The 16,972-nt window shown below is 38.4% G+C and overlaps 1 protein-coding gene, 1 long non-coding RNA gene, 1 other non-coding gene and 1 pseudogene across 6 annotated transcripts; 1 reads left to right on the top strand and 3 right to left on the bottom strand.

Annotated features, from left to right (window-relative positions):
- The first annotated feature begins 2,465 nt into the window (after window positions 1–2,465).
- On the top strand, window positions 2,466–3,691 carry LOC130725283 (uncharacterized; annotated as a pseudogene).
- Window positions 3,692–6,463: 2,772 nt separating this feature from the next.
- On the bottom strand, window positions 6,464–10,657 carry LOC130726135 (uncharacterized). 4 transcript variants are annotated; one of them, XR_009014720.1, is made up of 8 exons: window positions 10,022–10,656; window positions 9,574–9,683; window positions 9,325–9,379; window positions 9,018–9,203; window positions 8,556–8,852; window positions 7,913–8,176; window positions 7,708–7,814; window positions 6,464–6,861 (listed from the first exon to the last, which is right to left on the bottom strand). It is a non-coding gene; the product is annotated as an uncharacterized LOC130726135 (long non-coding RNA). The 4 variants fall into 4 exon arrangements; XR_009014721.1 differs by lacking the exon at window positions 6,464–6,861 and adding an exon at window positions 7,219–7,251 and having other exon boundaries at window positions 9,316–9,379; window positions 10,022–10,657; XR_009014718.1 differs by lacking the exon at window positions 6,464–6,861 and adding an exon at window positions 7,219–7,251 and having other exon boundaries at window positions 10,022–10,655.
- Window positions 10,658–11,831: 1,174 nt separating this feature from the next.
- LOC130725282 (uncharacterized) lies at window positions 11,832–12,143 on the bottom strand. The gene has a single exon (XM_057576527.1). The coding sequence runs from the start codon at window positions 12,141–12,143 to the stop codon at window positions 11,832–11,834; it is 312 nt and encodes a 103-aa protein (XP_057432510.1).
- A 4,338-nt stretch (window positions 12,144–16,481) lies between these two features.
- On the bottom strand, window positions 16,482–16,588 carry LOC130727077 (small nucleolar RNA R71). The gene has a single exon (XR_009015117.1). It is a non-coding gene; the product is annotated as a small nucleolar RNA R71 (small nucleolar RNA).
- Between the last annotated feature and the right edge of the window lie 384 nt (window positions 16,589–16,972).

The raw sequence follows: 16,972 nt of genomic DNA, 5'->3' as shown, positions 1-16,972 counted from the left end.
TCCAAGTACAAAAGCAAGTGTACCTTCCTGACGACCTACCTAACGTTCTCAGCCACAGCAGAAGCTGGATTTTCCAGAACTGCCCTCCAACGGTAGCATTTCCATGCAACGCTCAACCCTAATCCTTGGAGTATATATAGAGGCTGAAGATTGAAAGAAGCGGCTAAGAAACTAAGAAGCAACACACGCGCAAGACATTCAAAATATTCTAAGCTTTCTTTCATCTTGTAATTTATTTAGTTTACACTCAGCTTATTCAGAAGCAAACCCTTGTAAACACCAACCTCAAACAGTTGTTTGATTTTCCTTTAGGAGATCAAGGTTGATCGGATCCTAGAGAAGACTAAGAGAGTGAATCTTAGTGTGAGCTAAGTCAGTGTAATTGTTAGTCACTTGTAGGTTTCAAGTGCAGTTGTAACTCTTACCTGATTAGTGGATTGCCTTCATTCTAAGAAGGAAGAAATCACCTTAACGGGTGGACTGGAGTAGCTTGAGTGATTTATCAAGTGAACCAGGATAAAATCCTTGTGTGCTTTTCTATCTCTATCTTTTGCACTTAGTTCTCGAAAAGATTTGTTAAAATCTTTAAGGTGGTAGTTTTGTACTGAAAACGTTATTCAAACCCCCCCCTTTCTACCGTTTTTCATACCTTCACGTAGGATATTGTCACTTCCTACCTTGAATTCTGGGTCCTTACCCTGAATTACCAAGTTCCTTTTCCCGATCAGAAACTCATCTTGTAACTGTTGGTCTCAGATTTCTTCCATCAATCCATTGGTAATTCTGATCATTCCAAACTTCAGTTCTCCCTCGGACAATCTCACATCCAAGCTCAAATCTCTAAATTGTTCCAGCAGTTGAAGTTCCTTAATTATCATTGACGAGATGTGCATCTTCCTGCTCAAGGCATCAGCAACAACGTTCGCCTTTCCAGGATGATATTGCAGAGTAAACTCATAATCTTTGAGAAATTCCATCCACCGACGCTGTCTCATGTTCAGCTCCTTCTGCTCAAACAAGTACTTCAAGCTCTTATGATCACTGAATATGGTGAAATTGCATCCATATAAGTGATGTCTCCAAATCTTCAGCGCAAATACGATGACAGCTAGCTCTAATTCATGAGTTGGATAATTCTTCTCATGAACCTTCAGTTGTCTTGAAGCATAAGCAACTACCTTCCGATGTTGCATCAGCACACATCCCAAACCTTGATGCGAAGCATCACAATACACCTCGTAAGGTTCCTCTGGTTGCGGTAGAACGAGTACAGGTGACGTCGTCAAACGTTCCTTCATCGTCTGAAAACTAGTTTCGCACGCTTCGGTCCATGCAAAAGGTTGATCTTTCCTTGTGAGTTCAGTCAACGGTCCAACAATCTTGGCGAAATTTTCGATGAAGCGACGGTAATAACCCGCCAAACCAACGAAACTCCTGGTCTCAGTCACTATCTTTGGCCGTTCCCATGACAATACGGTCTCTACCTTTGCTGGGTCCACAGCTATCCCCTCCTTAGAGATCACATGGCCTAAGAATTTTACCTCTTCGAGCCAAAATTCGCACTTAGAAGGATTGGCATACAACTCCTTCTCCCTCAGCACTTGTAAAACTTGTCGCAAGTGCCCCTCATGGTCCTCAGCATTCTTTGAGTAGATCAGAATATCGTTGATAAACACCACGACGAACCGATCTAAGAATGTATGGAAAGTCCTGTTCATGTAATCCATGAATATGGCAGGTGTGTTTGTCACTCCAAATGGCATCACTAAGTACTCATAGTGTCCATAACGGGTTCTGAATGCCGTCTTCTGAATATCCTCGGTCTTGACTCTGATTTGATGATAACCCGACTCCAGATCGATCTTTGAGAATATCGCAGCTCCTCGCAGTTGATCCATCAAATCATCAATTCTAGGTAACGGATACCTATTCTTGACGGTTACTTTGTTCAGTTGTCGGTAGTCGACACACAATCTCGATTTCCCGTCCTTCTTCTTCACCAATAAGACTGGCGCTCCCCAAGGTGAAACGCTTGGTCGAATAAATCCCTTCGACAAAAGATCTTCTAGTTGGGACTTCAATTCCACTAGCTCCGCAGGTGCCATACGATATGGTGCAATCGAAATCGGCCCTGTTCCCGGTACGATGTCAATAGCAAACTCAATGTCGCGTACAGGCGGCAATCCAGGTACATCGCCAGGAAAAACATCCGTGAAGTCTCTCACCACTGAAATATTATCAACTTCCGGATTCCCTTTACTCTCCAAGCTTAGCAAAACGGAATACTCTTGAGATCCCTCGTTCAAAGAGACGCTAATATGATTGGCAGATAGATACTCGGAAAGATCCGAATCAGGAAATACCACTCTCTTTCGGTTGCAGTCCAAAAGACAATGATAGTGGGACAACCAATCCATTCCTAGGATAACGTCTAGGTTCTTGAGAGTTAGACATACTAGGTTAGCATGGTAGACTCTATTGTTATATGTTACCGGACAGTACATACATGTCGTATTAGCAAGTAGAGTCTTGGCAGGAGTAGTAACTATAAGATCGAAGCTCAAAGCAGTAATAGGAAGTCTTAATCTGATCGCACATTCTCTAGAGATAAATGAATGCGTTGCACCCGAATCAAAAAGTACGGATAGGAGATTACCGTCAATCTCGCAGTCGCCTCTAATCAGTCCATCGACCCCCTCAGCATCTTCACCATCCATGGTGTAGACTCTCGCCTTTGCAGCAGGACGCTTTCCTCGAGCAGTGTTGACGGTTGGTTCCGTCTTAGGTTCCCTGCACTGTGCAGCAGTATGCCCCAATTTGTTACAGTTGAAGCATTGGGGTCTCGTGTCGGGACAAGCACGAGCAAAATGCCCTGGCTTCCCACACTTGAAGCAAGTCAACTCCCTGTTCTGAGTCTGACTTCCAGAACCACCAGCAGCACCCGTCATGGGTCTGTAAGATCCTGAAGCAAACCCTCTACTAGTAGGACGCTGATACGGCCTCCTGTTCTGAAATCACCCACATAGTTGAAATCCCTGTGGACCAAGAGCACAAGCACCACTTGTGTTCCATGACCACCACCAACATGTTTGAGGCCATTGATGACCACCCTTTAACCGAAATCTCCGAAAGCCCCGGTCACCTCTTGCTCCTGAAGCTATGGCTGAGAGAAGAGGATCTCTTCGCCAAACGCATTGCGCGCAAAGAAACCAGAATGGACTCTGTCAAAGCTGAACTCTTCCAACTCTGTTCCTTCTTCTTCATCTTCTAGGGCTTCTTCTTCACCCTCTTGTTCACTTCCTGGACCAGTGAACAGAACCACCCAGACCAACACCACAGTGTTTGCAAAAAGTGGTGGATTCCTTCCATGGTGTCGCTTTGCACTTCGCTTGTGTTTGTGTTTCTGGTTCAGGTGAAGGTGCATGGGTACTGGAAGGTGTGGGAGCAGTTGCAGAGGGAGAGGAATGATGGAAGTGCGGTGACGAGGTGTATTCAGGAGTTGAGGATGAAAGGGGCGAGTTTTGATCTTTCTAAGGAGCCTCAGAGTGGGAAGAGGATGAAGAGCTCAAGTGTTGAGATCAAATGGAAGCCAGTTACTTGGTGTTCTCATAATTTGCTTACTATTTGTCTTGTTTGCTTTACAAGTTTGGCTTTTCCTGCTTCCAAGCTTGTTCTCTGCGGCTTGTGATGATGGTCGATTTGCTCTTCAGTGAAGCATGGATTTGGAATTGGTTGAGGGACTGATTTTGGTAATGGTTTCTCTGATCAGATCTTTTCTTATTTCTCTTCATTTATGCAATTTGTATGTGAGTTTTTCTGGCTTAGTGGTGATATTTTCTCTTGCATTCAAAAAAGCCCAAAACTCCCGAGCGAAGACCAGGAGAAGTGACAGTAGAAAAGGTTTGCTGGGAGAAGGGCGGCGACAGCTCAACGGAGAGCCAGCGACGATGTGGAACAGATTCTGATTACGAAGTAGAGAGGTAACTTGCTTTCGCCATAGAAGGAAGTTCTAAGAATTCAAGGAACCGTGATCATGATGGAAGGAGGGACGGTCTAAAAGAGGGTTCCTTATCTGTTGGGTAGTTTTTTTTTTTGACAAAGTTTACGACTCTGGAAACAAAGGAGACTAGTCGAATACGCGTTCTTTTTCAACCAAAAAAAAAAGAATACGCGTTCTTTAGTTTATTCTAAAAACTAGTCTTTTGTTTTGCCTGTGCACGGGAAAAATAATATAGAATTATTAAAATATAATTTTATAATAATTAATTTATATTTTAGATCTAAAATAAAATAGATAATTTTTTAATATTTAGATATTAAAGTATAACTTTTAAAAAATTAATTTATTGCTAAAAATTATTGTGATTTTGTTAATTTTAATTTATGCCTTAAACTGATTGAGTTTTGAAATTTTTTGTCTAGATTTTAATTTTTTTATGATTGATAATGAGTTAAAAAAAATTAAAAAAATTTCGTCACTTTTTTAAATTAAAAAAAAATTGAACGTAAAAATGGATTGAGATTTGATTTTCAGGAGAGAGAAGGTGAAAATAAAATAAAAAATATGCTTTTAAAAACACTGATGCAGTCTTTTGGAGATGACGTCAGTAGTAAGTTAGTTTCCCCGTTGTCAAACTCGAACCATTGTCTGATGCAGTCTTTTGACATGATGACGTCAGTAGTAAATTAGTTTCCCTGTTGTCAAACTCCCACAGGACGGTTCCTCCCTAATGTCTGAAAACTAGTATCTAAGCCCGTGCTTTGCACGGTAAATGTTTTATTAAAAGATTAATAATATATTTATAAATTAATATATATTATTGTATGATTTTGAAATATAAATATAAATTAAATAATCATCATCTGAATTAAAGAAATCTTATCTACTGTAAAAAAAAAAAAAAATCTACAAATTTTGTGGATATAAACAATGAAATATATCAATTAAGAACATAGCGTATCAAGTGAGAACAATGTTTATTGTGACGGGTGAGAGCATCAAATCGTGAGTGTACAATTATAAATGGATAGTTGAGATTTAATGTCATTTAATGATCATGTGCTTTTTTTAAAAAATCATGTGACTTTATGTTTTAATCTTCATCATTCATGCTAGATTTAATGGTCACGATTTAATACTCTTATTTCTCAAAATAAACATTGCTCTTACTTGATACGCTCCTTATCAATTATATTGATTTTTTTTTGTTCGAAAATATACATTGCACTCTCTAAGAATTGATCTCTGGACCCCCACGCCAAACTCATATGTTTCATAGCTCTTACCACTTGTGCTATCTTTTGGGGACTATCAATCATAGTGATTAATATAAATATTAATGTGTTAAATCACTCTACAGCATATTTTCACTATCAAATTTCATGTAAAATGTTTCTCCCCGTAAGAGTTTTTACTTTTTAATAAATAAATGTGTATCTATGTTAATTTATTTCAATCCCCATGACACAAATTTTAGTATCAAAGTTTCATATTTTTATATGAGTTTAATGGATATGCACTGACAGTGTAAAATAGTTTTACACAGACATCCAATTGAATTTCGCCAAATCAGAAAATATCTTATTTTTTTAATTAAAATTAAAGTCAAATCTAATTATCTCTCCTATGTGGCATGCTTTGATTGGATGACTGTGTAAAACTATTTTACACTGTCAGTGCATATCCATTAAACTCTTTTTATATATATTTACTTCTAAACTTACGAAAAAAAACTAAAATTATATTTGTTATTTTTAACTTGAAAATATTTTAATGTGAATGTTCTTCCCTATGAGAGCCATATTTTCACAATCAAGTTGTAATGCTTGTGCATATCTACTCTTAAAATTATTTAAAAAGTCCGAAAAAAGTACAAATATTATATTAAAACATATTTTCTATTAGTTTCAACTTAAAAGTATTTTTATATAATATATTCCTCCCCGTAGAACCTTTTTACTATGTAATAAATAAAAATAGACAAAATATGTTGACTTATTCAAATGCTTGTGTAACAAATTTTTAATATCAAAATTTCACATATATATATATATATAGAAATTCTAAAATTATATAGAAATTTATTTTTTGTTATTCTTAACTTGAAAATATTATAATGTAAATATTCTTCCCCGTGAGAGCCCTAATAAAACATATTTTCTATTAGTTCAAGTTGAACGCCCTTTCATGAAAAAAAGAATTCCTATCAAAAGTCAAAACAATTGGGGAGAACATAAATTAGTACATTGAACTAATGGAATGGTGCACAACCTAGCGCTTGCCATGTACCTACCGCATACCATTTTATTGACTCACTTAGCCAGCCATATACCATTTTTTACATATTTCAAGTCCTAACAAAAGAAAAGAAAAACAGCAGAAATATACAGCTTTATTATTGCTAAGATCTGATGGTGTAATTAAACATGAACATTGAAAATAAAGTTTGAGGTGTTCAAGTCATTATTTAAATCCAAGCTGGCACAGCGTAGCGCTTTTTCTTTTCTGTGCTTTAACATTTTATTCAATCATGAACAAAATTAAAAGGTACATCATTCAAAAGAATATCATCCGCCATAGGGCATCCTTCTAACCAAACTTTATCTACAAATTGAAAAATAATTTTAGACAACAGTGGTATTGCATTGTCTCTTGACATGCACTAATTGACACCAATGAAGGGATTGAGCAAAGTGTTTGCAATCTTTTAGAACCATATTAAGATAAGAACCGATGTCTTTATCATTCTTCAAAGAATTATAGAATATGATTTTGGAAGGCTTTCTTACTCTTCTCAACCAAGTGGCCAAGGAAATTGCAGCAATTTGTTAAACAGGCCATTTATCAGAATGGGATAGTAGCTGTGTGACCCAATCAAAGAAAGAAACTGTTAGGGAAATGATCAAGACTGAGAAAGGAGAAGCAAACCAGATTGGATAAACCAGAGAGCGTCAATTGAACATGATAAACCATTCAATTGGTCCAGCAGAATACATGTGTGCAGCAAATAAATGGAAACTATTTATAAAACCTAGTATTTTATCTGGAAAATACCCTAGAAAACCACAAGATTATTTCATCGTTCTAAACATCACATTTAATATTCCTCTTAATAATGTTCATCAAGTAAACCATCTAAACATATAAGATGTATTATTTCTCCAGCTTAATTTAGTTATGGAAAATATAGAAAATTAAGATGAACACATAATTCTGGATCCAAGGAAGGCAAATCATTCAAAAAGTTGTTCCTGAAATAAGTGGAAAAAAGGGTGTAAGAAGGCAGTAAGTGTATCTTCCTCTTGTAGCTTCAACATAAAAGATGAAAAAAGGGAAGTTATTAAAAAAATTGAAAAGCAATTAGCATGTTTATTGACTGATTAAAAACAGGATAGATAGCTCTCATCCATGGGGCTTCAATAATGGACTTCTCCTTTCACACATTTTAAAAATCAGAGAGAATGACTCTCCATCCTAATTTTCTCTATTTAGCTACAACTAACTAATCTCTTCTAAAACTAACTAACCCACCTTGCTAATTCCAACTACCTACCTCAACTCATCTTCATTATCCTAACAGTATCGGCCAACACACATGAATCTCTTCTTACAAATGCATGGTAACTCAGGATTTGAGCATTTAACAGCCTAAATTTCCATATGAACATCATAAAACAGCACCTGCAAATTCAGATAAAGATTCCCACCTGCATACTGCAAAGGACATTTCCAATCTGATTTCGAAAAATTGTACTTTCAGGTTCAGCAGTTGGCTGGATGATTATTTGATTCTTGCTTCTTCACTATTTAGTTTCTACAAAGGCAAGATGTTTTGGCATTAGAATAGAATCCAAAGAAAGAATATATGATCAGATAAAATTGCACATTTGTGAATAAAATTGCATAGCTTACTCATCGAATAAACTATTTTTAAAATTTTGATCCTGAACCATGTTGCGGTGCCTATGAAAAGCCATGCCACGACCCAGAAGCTTCTTGCTACTGAAGTTAAAGTGTCTGGTTAAAACCTCAGACATAAAATGCCTTCTAGGGGCTGCCTCAGAATCCATGTTACTATCTAATGTTAAAAAAACATACATGAGTATCATTTTTAATACTCATCATCAGAACAGATAGTGGTCTAGTGTTGAATTCTTCTTCTTCATTCTTAGCCATCTGTGCCAATAAAATAAAGTGTTAATTGGGTAAAATATTAAATCATAGTATAAACACATCTAAATACTAAGGAAAACCAATTCCATATGCAGAATGAGAAAAGATGGATAATACTAAAATTCCACCAAGAAAGGAAATGTTCAATGATCACATTCTCAGAAATCCAATTGGTATTTTTTTTTCCCAAAATTTGAAATCCAATCGAGGTAAAAAGACATTGAAGAGGATAGGGACCCTATTAGGGGAATAGCGAGAGATTTTAGGAAATGACAGTGCAGAGAAAACAAACAATTTTCAGCAAATCCAAAATAAAGGCAGCCAGGGTGGAGAAGATGGCATTAGAATTTGTCCATAGCAGATAATCAAACAACAGACATACCATAAGCCAAATCAGTAAGCCACTTCCTTGCTAGAATTCATCTTTCACAATCTCCCTTTCTTTTCGATCATTTGAACAATAGTCTCATCGTAAAAGCACAATTGAGTGTGAAGGTCTCTGGTGAAAAAAAATGAACCGTGGACTGGCCGGATTTTCTTCGGAAGAGGCTTCAACCAAGAGACCGTTCAATTTGGAGTCGAGCGAGTTGAGGATGTGCTTTCCTCTCTTCAGGTTTTTTCTCCTCCTTTAGACATATCATCTTTGATCTCTCAGTCTTGAGATATACAGATCTTCAGGCTGCCCAAGCGAAGGCAAGATGATTAGCATTAGACAAAGCTAACTATAGTTATGAGTTACAGCAAGGGAATTTAGCTGATATGAATATGACCAGACTAAATAAAACTATGCTCAAGACCAGAAGTCCAAACATCTTGTGTCAGGGAAGGAAATAATAATACGAACCCCTCATTTCAACAAAACCCAGATTTAGGAAGCATGAACCGACCATATATGATGGAGCTCAAAGTTCCATGTTCGTGATCCATGAAAAGGCTAGAGATCCGTCCATATCACATGTAAGAGTTCATCGATCTGCAATGCTCTGTCAAAATGCTTTCAATCTGTGCATTTCGATCCGATGGAAAAGCCCTGCAAAATTTACAGGAAAAAAAAACCAAGGTTTTACTAAGAATGCCAAATTACATAATAAAGCATGACAAAACATCATGGTGAGGAATTAACAGGATCACACAGTCCCGACTTGCAATACCCTCTTCAAGTGAATTCTGGATTCTCCATATGTTAGCATCTTCACCTATCAAGCTCTGCAAACACAACCTTATATATCAGTCAAGTCGGCACTTTTTCCAACATCATGATTCTGAGAGACAAAATACCTCATACCTGGTGTTTTTCCAACATCTTTGTTAACTACCTAAATATAATAAAAATATAGATTTGATAATAAAAACATAACTGTCTTTCGAAGAGGATAAGATAGAAAAATATAGATCCATACCTCCAAACTCCAGGCCCCAGATAGAAATCAAAAGCTCTAAAAAAATTCACAAAGAACCCTGAAAGCTTCTGTCTCAGCACAAGGTGATATCTTTCCTTAATACCAATACCCTGAAAAATGAATGCAGAAACTAAACTCATTCACCATGGTTGCTAAAACCGCTGACAAAATCTGATTAGACATGCATATATAGAAAGACTCTTCACATATTACTTTACATGAAGATAACAGCAAAGACTCCAAAAATTGAAATAGCTAGCTTCTTATATATTAAGACAAAACACAATACAAAACCAGAAACTATAATCTAAAATATCATTCCCACTCTCTCTCTCTTGTTCTGATATATGAAACAAAGGAGAAGAAGAAAAACAAAAACGATTGAAAGAAGAAAATGGTCAAAGATAAATGAGCAAAAGGGAGGAGGAGGAGAAGGAGAAGATCTTACCGATGGATTTTTCGGAAGCACCGGGGTTTGAAAGTTGCTGTGTGTGGCTTCGAGGGAGAGGACGCGCGAGATCTGGAGATTTGGGCGCGGTTGAAGATCTGCTGAGGGAGAGAGAGAGAGAGCGAGAGAGCGGCTGGGAGTGAGAGAGGGAGAGGGGGGGCCTAGAGGCGGCGGCTGGGCGTGGGAGGGAGCGGTGGCGGTCCAAGGAAGGTATGCACGGTCGTTGGTGATCTAGCGCCACCGTTAGCAGAGAAAGAAGGTGAGATGAGTTTCCGGAGCAGGAAGAGGAAAATAATTTTGAGACAGATCCAGAATTTGAAAACAAATATGGAGAGAGAGATAAAAGTGATTCAATTTGAATTTCAAAAGTTTCCAATTCCCACAATTTGTCGAATTCGTGCTCCTTGACTTTACTGACAAACAGGGAGAAAACGGGGAAGGTTAAAGCAGTTCTGTGGTTCTTGCAAGGAGAAAACGGGGAAGGAAACAGAACACAGTCAAAACATATACATATCCACAGTGGGACAAAACATATAACTCCATTGAAATAAGGAAAACCGAAAGCAGGATGCTAATGTGACGCGTGGCAAATTGCTGTGGTAACGACACGTCGTTATTTTGTCGTTGGAAGAGGCTTGTGTTTTGTATCTAGTATAGATGCCAAATATAAATACCCTAATGTCTGAAAATGCCAAATATAAATACACACCCGCTTTAGCTCTTTCACCTCAGTAATGGACAACGCCAGGTGCAGGTACACTTCCCCCATAACCTTGTTATTAACTTTGATTTCAATTAAATACGATGGCTCTGATACCAATCCATTTAAGCAATCATCCCCAACATTGCTAGTTATCATTATGGCCATTTCTTGTCATGCTATGGCCGCATCTGTCGCTGACATGAGCTTGCGAGTTACTTCAATTGTGTTCCACTTGTCCGGTGTAGCTGCTTGTGAGCTGTTGCTGTGGATTCTCCTCTCTGACTTTTGGTATATCATTATCATCAACTTGCTCCTTTCACTGCAGCTCTTCTTGCCTTGCTTCGTTGACTGCATAAAGAATATCAGAGAGCTCCTCCGTCGTGATGGTGGTGACACGGCTCAAATCCAAAATACAGACGATCCGGTGTAATGATGCGAGTGCTTTATATATATACGCTTGTGCTTTTAGCTTATATATATAGAAAATCAGTGGAACATAATTGATTTTACATTACTGTATTAGTGTAAGATTGGATAGCTAGCGTTTTGTTAAATTTAAAAAAAAAAAAAAAACCATTGTGTACAGGTTCGAATCACTTATTGCATTCTTTACTGAAATGAAGTGAAGTACGAATAATTAATTAATTAAAAGTTATGAAGAATCCTTAAACTATGTTTGATTTAGGGGTTGATTTGACGGGTCCCTGCTTAAGCTCTGTTTCATTCAACACCGCCGGACTCACTGTTAAATAGTAGTTTTTTGAAAAATGAAATAAAACAGAAATTAGTAAGTACCAATTTTAGTTCACAAATTAGCTACTACGCAAGTACCAATAATATGTTAATTCAGTTGTAAGTAAGCTATATTTCTTTAAAAATGAAATCATAAACTCAAATTCTAGAAAAAATATTTATTAAAAAGGAGATGAAATCATTTTCCTTCTGAGTAAAAACATCCGTCAAAAACTATTTAAGTGCACCAAGTTTTTATTTCTACTTTGCTGCACACTGTTGATAGCGGAGCAAAGTAAACCGAAGCCGTCTTGAAGTGTGGCAGGATAAAAGCTTTTTTTCTTTTTTGGTACATGAGCTAAATAAAAAGAAAAACTAGGGCCTCATAGAGGCGACCCCCGAGGCATCCGCTAAGAGAAGCAAAGCTATATCCTGAGGAGGCTCCTCAACCACCACCAGGTCTCCTTGTTGATCCGCTCCGTGCTTAGTCAGAAAGTCCGCACAAGCATTCCCTTCCCGCAAGGTGTGCTTAAGCAACACCTCCCACGGCCGACTCAAAAGATCCTTGATATCCCAAACAAGCGAAGCAAACACATGCCCCGACGGCGGGGTAGACTCAATCAACCGCACAGCGTTCATGGAATCTGATTGACACTCCACAACCCGATATCCCCTATCCCAAGCCATAGTTAAACCATGAAACAAGGCCAACAACTCTAAGTGAAGAATCCTTGAATCATCAAGAAAACCATAGATAAAAGCTGATTCCAAAGATAGATAAATATAGGAACATAAATAATGAGATTAAAGTCAAATAATTAATTTTATCATGCGCCCAAATTTTTTATGCAAATTAGTGTTTTTTTGCTAACTATGACTAGAGTATATAGTTTCTACGGGATGGATCAAGTGAGAGGAGAGTTTCTTATGTGAGAGTATCACGTGCTTCTTTCTCTATATTTTCATTGGCATTCACAATTTTAGTTTGCAATTTGGAACCCCTTCACTTGTTTTTACACAAACCCATCCAACAATTCAAATCCTCTCACATGATGGATTTCGACTCTTCTAATCCAATATCTTTAAAAGTTAACTTTAAAGAATTTTGATTTTGGTTTCATTTGATAGCAAAAGCTTTAAAATCGCTTCTGTCAAGACCCCCATGTGTTGTATTTCTTACTATCGCACACTGTTATTTTTGTTTAATTTCAATTTTGGATTAGGATGCTGTGACTTTGCAATTCGAAAGCACCATTGTGATATCCCCATCTCGTTAGATCCGAACAGTATATGAATGATGGAGAAGATTGAACAAATATTGAACAGTAGGGTTTCTGAATATTGGAGGCACGTGATTGTTATTTTACAAGTTTTAATCTCAGCTGTTGGTTTTGATCTAATGGTTGAAAATTGATCCTCTCACTCTCACATAAGAAACCCACCTCTCACTTGATCCATCCTCATAGTCAGGGGCGCAGGCTTCATCTCTACAGGGGCTAAGATAGAATATCATAAAAAAAAAAGTTAAACATCGCCAACTATAAAAGGAATGAACCAATTAGAATTCGTTTTTTATATGCAGAACATGGGCTTCTTATTGATGGAGTATGGGATATACAATAGACGAGTCTAGATAGGTGATTTTTTGGTTGAGCAATGTGGAGGCCAGTGGTTCAAGTCTCACGGGAGTTTCAAGATCGACCTAGTAATCGGTCATAAATCTTGATTGTTCATTAAAATACTACTATATCTAACAGATTATACAAGATGACTTACAGATACACCACTTAGCTGGTGCTTCACAATAGACGGCCACTTTACAGTAGAAGCCACCATAGTATAAGTGTTGACCCAGAATTTGGCTCAAAACTTGTCGACACAAGCTAGTCGAGAACTGATTTAGGAAAAACGAGAAAAGCACAAGTTAAGTTGATGGCAGAATTCGACGAATGTGGTGTTGAAAGCAATTACTAGAAAAGCGGGCAATTTGCACGTGCATGTACCCAAGTTGTAACGCTGTAACAGAAACGGTTAAGAGCGTGTGCTTTCACCCACGATGGCCACCCACGATGCAGGCAAGCGGTTAAGGTACATCCCTCCCCCACGATGTAAGAAGCTTCCGGAGCAAGTAAAGAGATCGTGGGAAGGGTCAAGCCCACTAATCCATCCAGCAAAGGAAAAACCGCCAAGGACATGGGAGAAAATGGAGCACTATAAATAGAAGAAGCTCATTCAGAAAAATGGTTCCTAACTCAACTCCAAAAACTCACTAAAAAGCTCACATATCCGCATCAAAGAGACTCCAGGAGCCTAACGTGATCATGAAGGAGTATGTTGCAGAACCAGCCATTTACCATTCCTGCGTTTAATGCTTTCAAGCTTGTTATTCCATTCATTTGAATTCCTGTCGATTTTCTTTACTTGATGTAATTTCCAGTTTTCGATTTTCTTTGTACTTTGCTCTTTGTTTAATGAAATTCAGTTTCCAGTACTCTTGAATATTTACGTTAATTCACAAATTCAACCCTTGATACCCGTTTGTCGAAAAAATCACGTTCCACACACAACACTTTGGCAAGACGTTTTTCCAAAAGAACCCCTTAATCTTAAACTTTTTCCAGTCGAATTTGGAGAATGTTTTTTTACCAAATATCACCGTAAACAAATTGGCACACCTGGTGGGACCATTTTTGTGAAAACTAAGTTTTACAGAAGTGTTTTGTGTGTTTTGTTTATTGCATGTTACTTGTTACTCGTTACCTGCTTGTGTGATTTGTTTCTTACATGCACTTGAGAAGTGGTAAGACTAAATTATGGCAAGCAATCAAGGCAGAACCTCCCCCCAGGGATCTAACGTGGTTAATCAAGGTAGTCGTGGTGGAAGCAGTGGTAAAAATAATGATGAAATACCTTCTAGAATGAGTTCTGGCACCACTATGCCAACTCAGAGCATAGTAGTTTCTGCCATGGCAGAAATGCCCATTTCAACGTCAGTTCAGGCGATGGCGCCCCCAACGGTGACGAGAGGATTGGCCAATGATGACCCTATGTTAGTAGTGGTTTTAGGGTCATTTCTTTGAGTGTTTTGGGTCTTTTTCTTTGTCTCATGTAGTGTTTCATGCATTCTCATGCATTTTTGTGTTTATTTGAGTTTGAGTTAAGTTTTGGTAATTTTATGGTTTTATGAGGGTTTTTTTTGCATTTTTATAGAGTTTAGGACTTGCATGAGTTTTGCCATGATTTTGCGAGGACTAAGGTGGTTAAAAGCCCTTTGATTTTCTTGATTTTACTCCTTGTCTTGGTCCTTTAGTGTTGCAGCAGGTAACTTATGGAAAAGGAAGGCCAAGATACAAAGGAATTGAAGAAAGCATTCAAAGGGGGGTTACAAAAAGCTGAAAAGCCACCAAGAGCGTGCAGCTGGCGCTCAAGCGCCAGCACTCCAGAAGCTGGAGCCTTGCATCTGCCACATGGGCGCTCAAGCGCCCCAGGGCAGCGCTTGAGCGCCCCAGCTCGACTTTTTTGCCTATAAATAAGGCTTTAGGCCATTTTGTTCAGAACTTCTGATTTTTGCTTAGATTTTTACCAAGTATTGAAGCTTAGGAAGTTCTTTTGGGGCTTGTGAGAGGCTTCCACCTTGTATTTTCCAGGTTTTCTTTACATTTTTGTATGGATTCACTAGCCATGAGTGGCTAGACTCTTCTTTTGCTTTGGGTTCAATGTGATTCCATGAATTTCTAGTCTTAATTCCTATCCCTATGTTCTTGTTCTTGAATCTACCTTATATCTCAATTCTTTTATGAATGATAAGCTTGGGTGCACCTTTGCTTAAGGCTAAATTGCAATCATATTGAAAGATTGTTGTAATTTGGGGACTTGGGTTGAAATTGACCTCTCTTTGCTTGCTTCTAGGAATAGAGTGGGGCATTGGTTTTGTTGGCCTGAAAATTGCATGCTTATAAACCTCATATGAATGACTAGGTACACAAGGAATTGGGCTTAGCTTTTAGTATGAGAGAATTGCTCATGTGAGGAATCAATGAGTAAGTATCTAGGCTATAACAATAAGGGAATGATTCAAGGTTTCAATTGCATAGGGTAGGTTGTCTAGGAAGGATTGGATGAACATTAACCCGGAGCATTTTCATCAATTGATATTTTAATCTCTTTACCATTGCTAATTTTGCAAACTCTTGTTAAAAACAAACAAATCCAAAAACTGAATTTTATTTGCTTTCAAACTCACAAGCTTTGAGCTTAAACCACAATTCTCACTCACGGTCCCTGTGGATTCGATATTAAAACCCGGAGATATCTGTGCACTTGCAGATTGACCAACAAGTTTTTGGCTCCGTTGTCGGGGACTGTTTGTGGTTTTCGGTTTAAGTTACAAGTTTGTAGTTTTTCATTGCATTGAACAGGTATTACTAACCTTTCTTTGGTTGTGTATTTCAGTTTATGCAAGGTAGGCTTGGCACGGATCCATTGGAGTTTGATCCGGATCCTGAACGTACTCTCCATCGTCGTCGAGCTCAGCAAAGAGCTGCTGAGATAGCCGCCATGGCTGCCCATATGACGGAGGAGGAATTGCAAGCCCACATTGAGGAAAGAGTGAATGAGGCTATTTCTCAAATACTTTAAGAGCAAGAAGCGGAGAATGCCAATCGTTCTCTTAGAGACCTCACCTCGGCTGCCATGAGCTACGATTATCTGGGCAGCATAGTTTCCCCCGATGGCACGGGAAATTTTGAGCTGAGGCCGACATTCATCAATTTGGTGAGCCAAAATCAGTACGGTGGAGGTGCTCTTGAAGATCCTCATGCACACATGGAGCGGTTCATCCGCAATTGCAACACCTACAAAGTTCAGAATGTTTCAGCGGACACCGTCCGCTTGAGTTTGTTCACTTTTTCATTGAGGGATACTGCTAAAGAGTGGTTGAATTCACAGCCCCAAGGTAGCATTACATCTTGGGAGGACTTGGCTGAAAAATTCACCACAAGGTTTGTTCCAAGAGCCCTCTTGAGAAAGCTCAAGAATGACATCATGACTTTTTCTCAATCCACCAATGAAAATCTCTATGAAGCTTGGGAAAGGTTCAAAAAGCTCTTGAGGAGGTGTCCTCAACATAACCTCACCCAAGCGGAACAAGTAGCAAAGTTCTATGATGGTCTCCAATATTCTTCGAGGTTTGGCTTGGATGCAGCTTCAAACGGTGAGTTCGATGCCTTACTTCCACAAGTGGGGTACGAGTTGATTGAAAAAATGGCTATAAGGGCCATGAACTCAAGTAATGAACGCCAAGCCCGAAGAGGGGTCATGCACAGAGACTAGACCGGAGGAGGAAGTGAAGGCCATGGGTCAAGCTCGGAATGACCCATTTTCAAATACTTACAATCCAGGATGGAGGAATCACCCTAATTTCTCTTGGAGGCAAGGTAACAATGGGCAGGGAAGTGGCTTTCAAAGGCAATTTCCTAGCCAAGGTTTTCAAGGCCAAAGCTCAAGGCAGCCACAAG

The sequence above is a fragment of the Lotus japonicus genome, chromosome 6 (genome assembly GCF_012489685.1).
Source record: "Lotus japonicus ecotype B-129 chromosome 6, LjGifu_v1.2".
Classification (NCBI taxonomy): domain Eukaryota; kingdom Viridiplantae; phylum Streptophyta; class Magnoliopsida; order Fabales; family Fabaceae; genus Lotus; species Lotus japonicus.
The sequence above is the reverse complement of the archived record's forward strand: the minus strand, read 5'-3'. Positions and strand labels throughout refer to the sequence as shown.

Excerpts from the sequence above, each read along its gene's own strand:
- LOC130725282 (XM_057576527.1), bottom strand. The coding sequence starts at position 12,143 with ATGGCTTGGGATAGGGGATATCGGGTTGTGGAGTGTCAATCAGATTCC.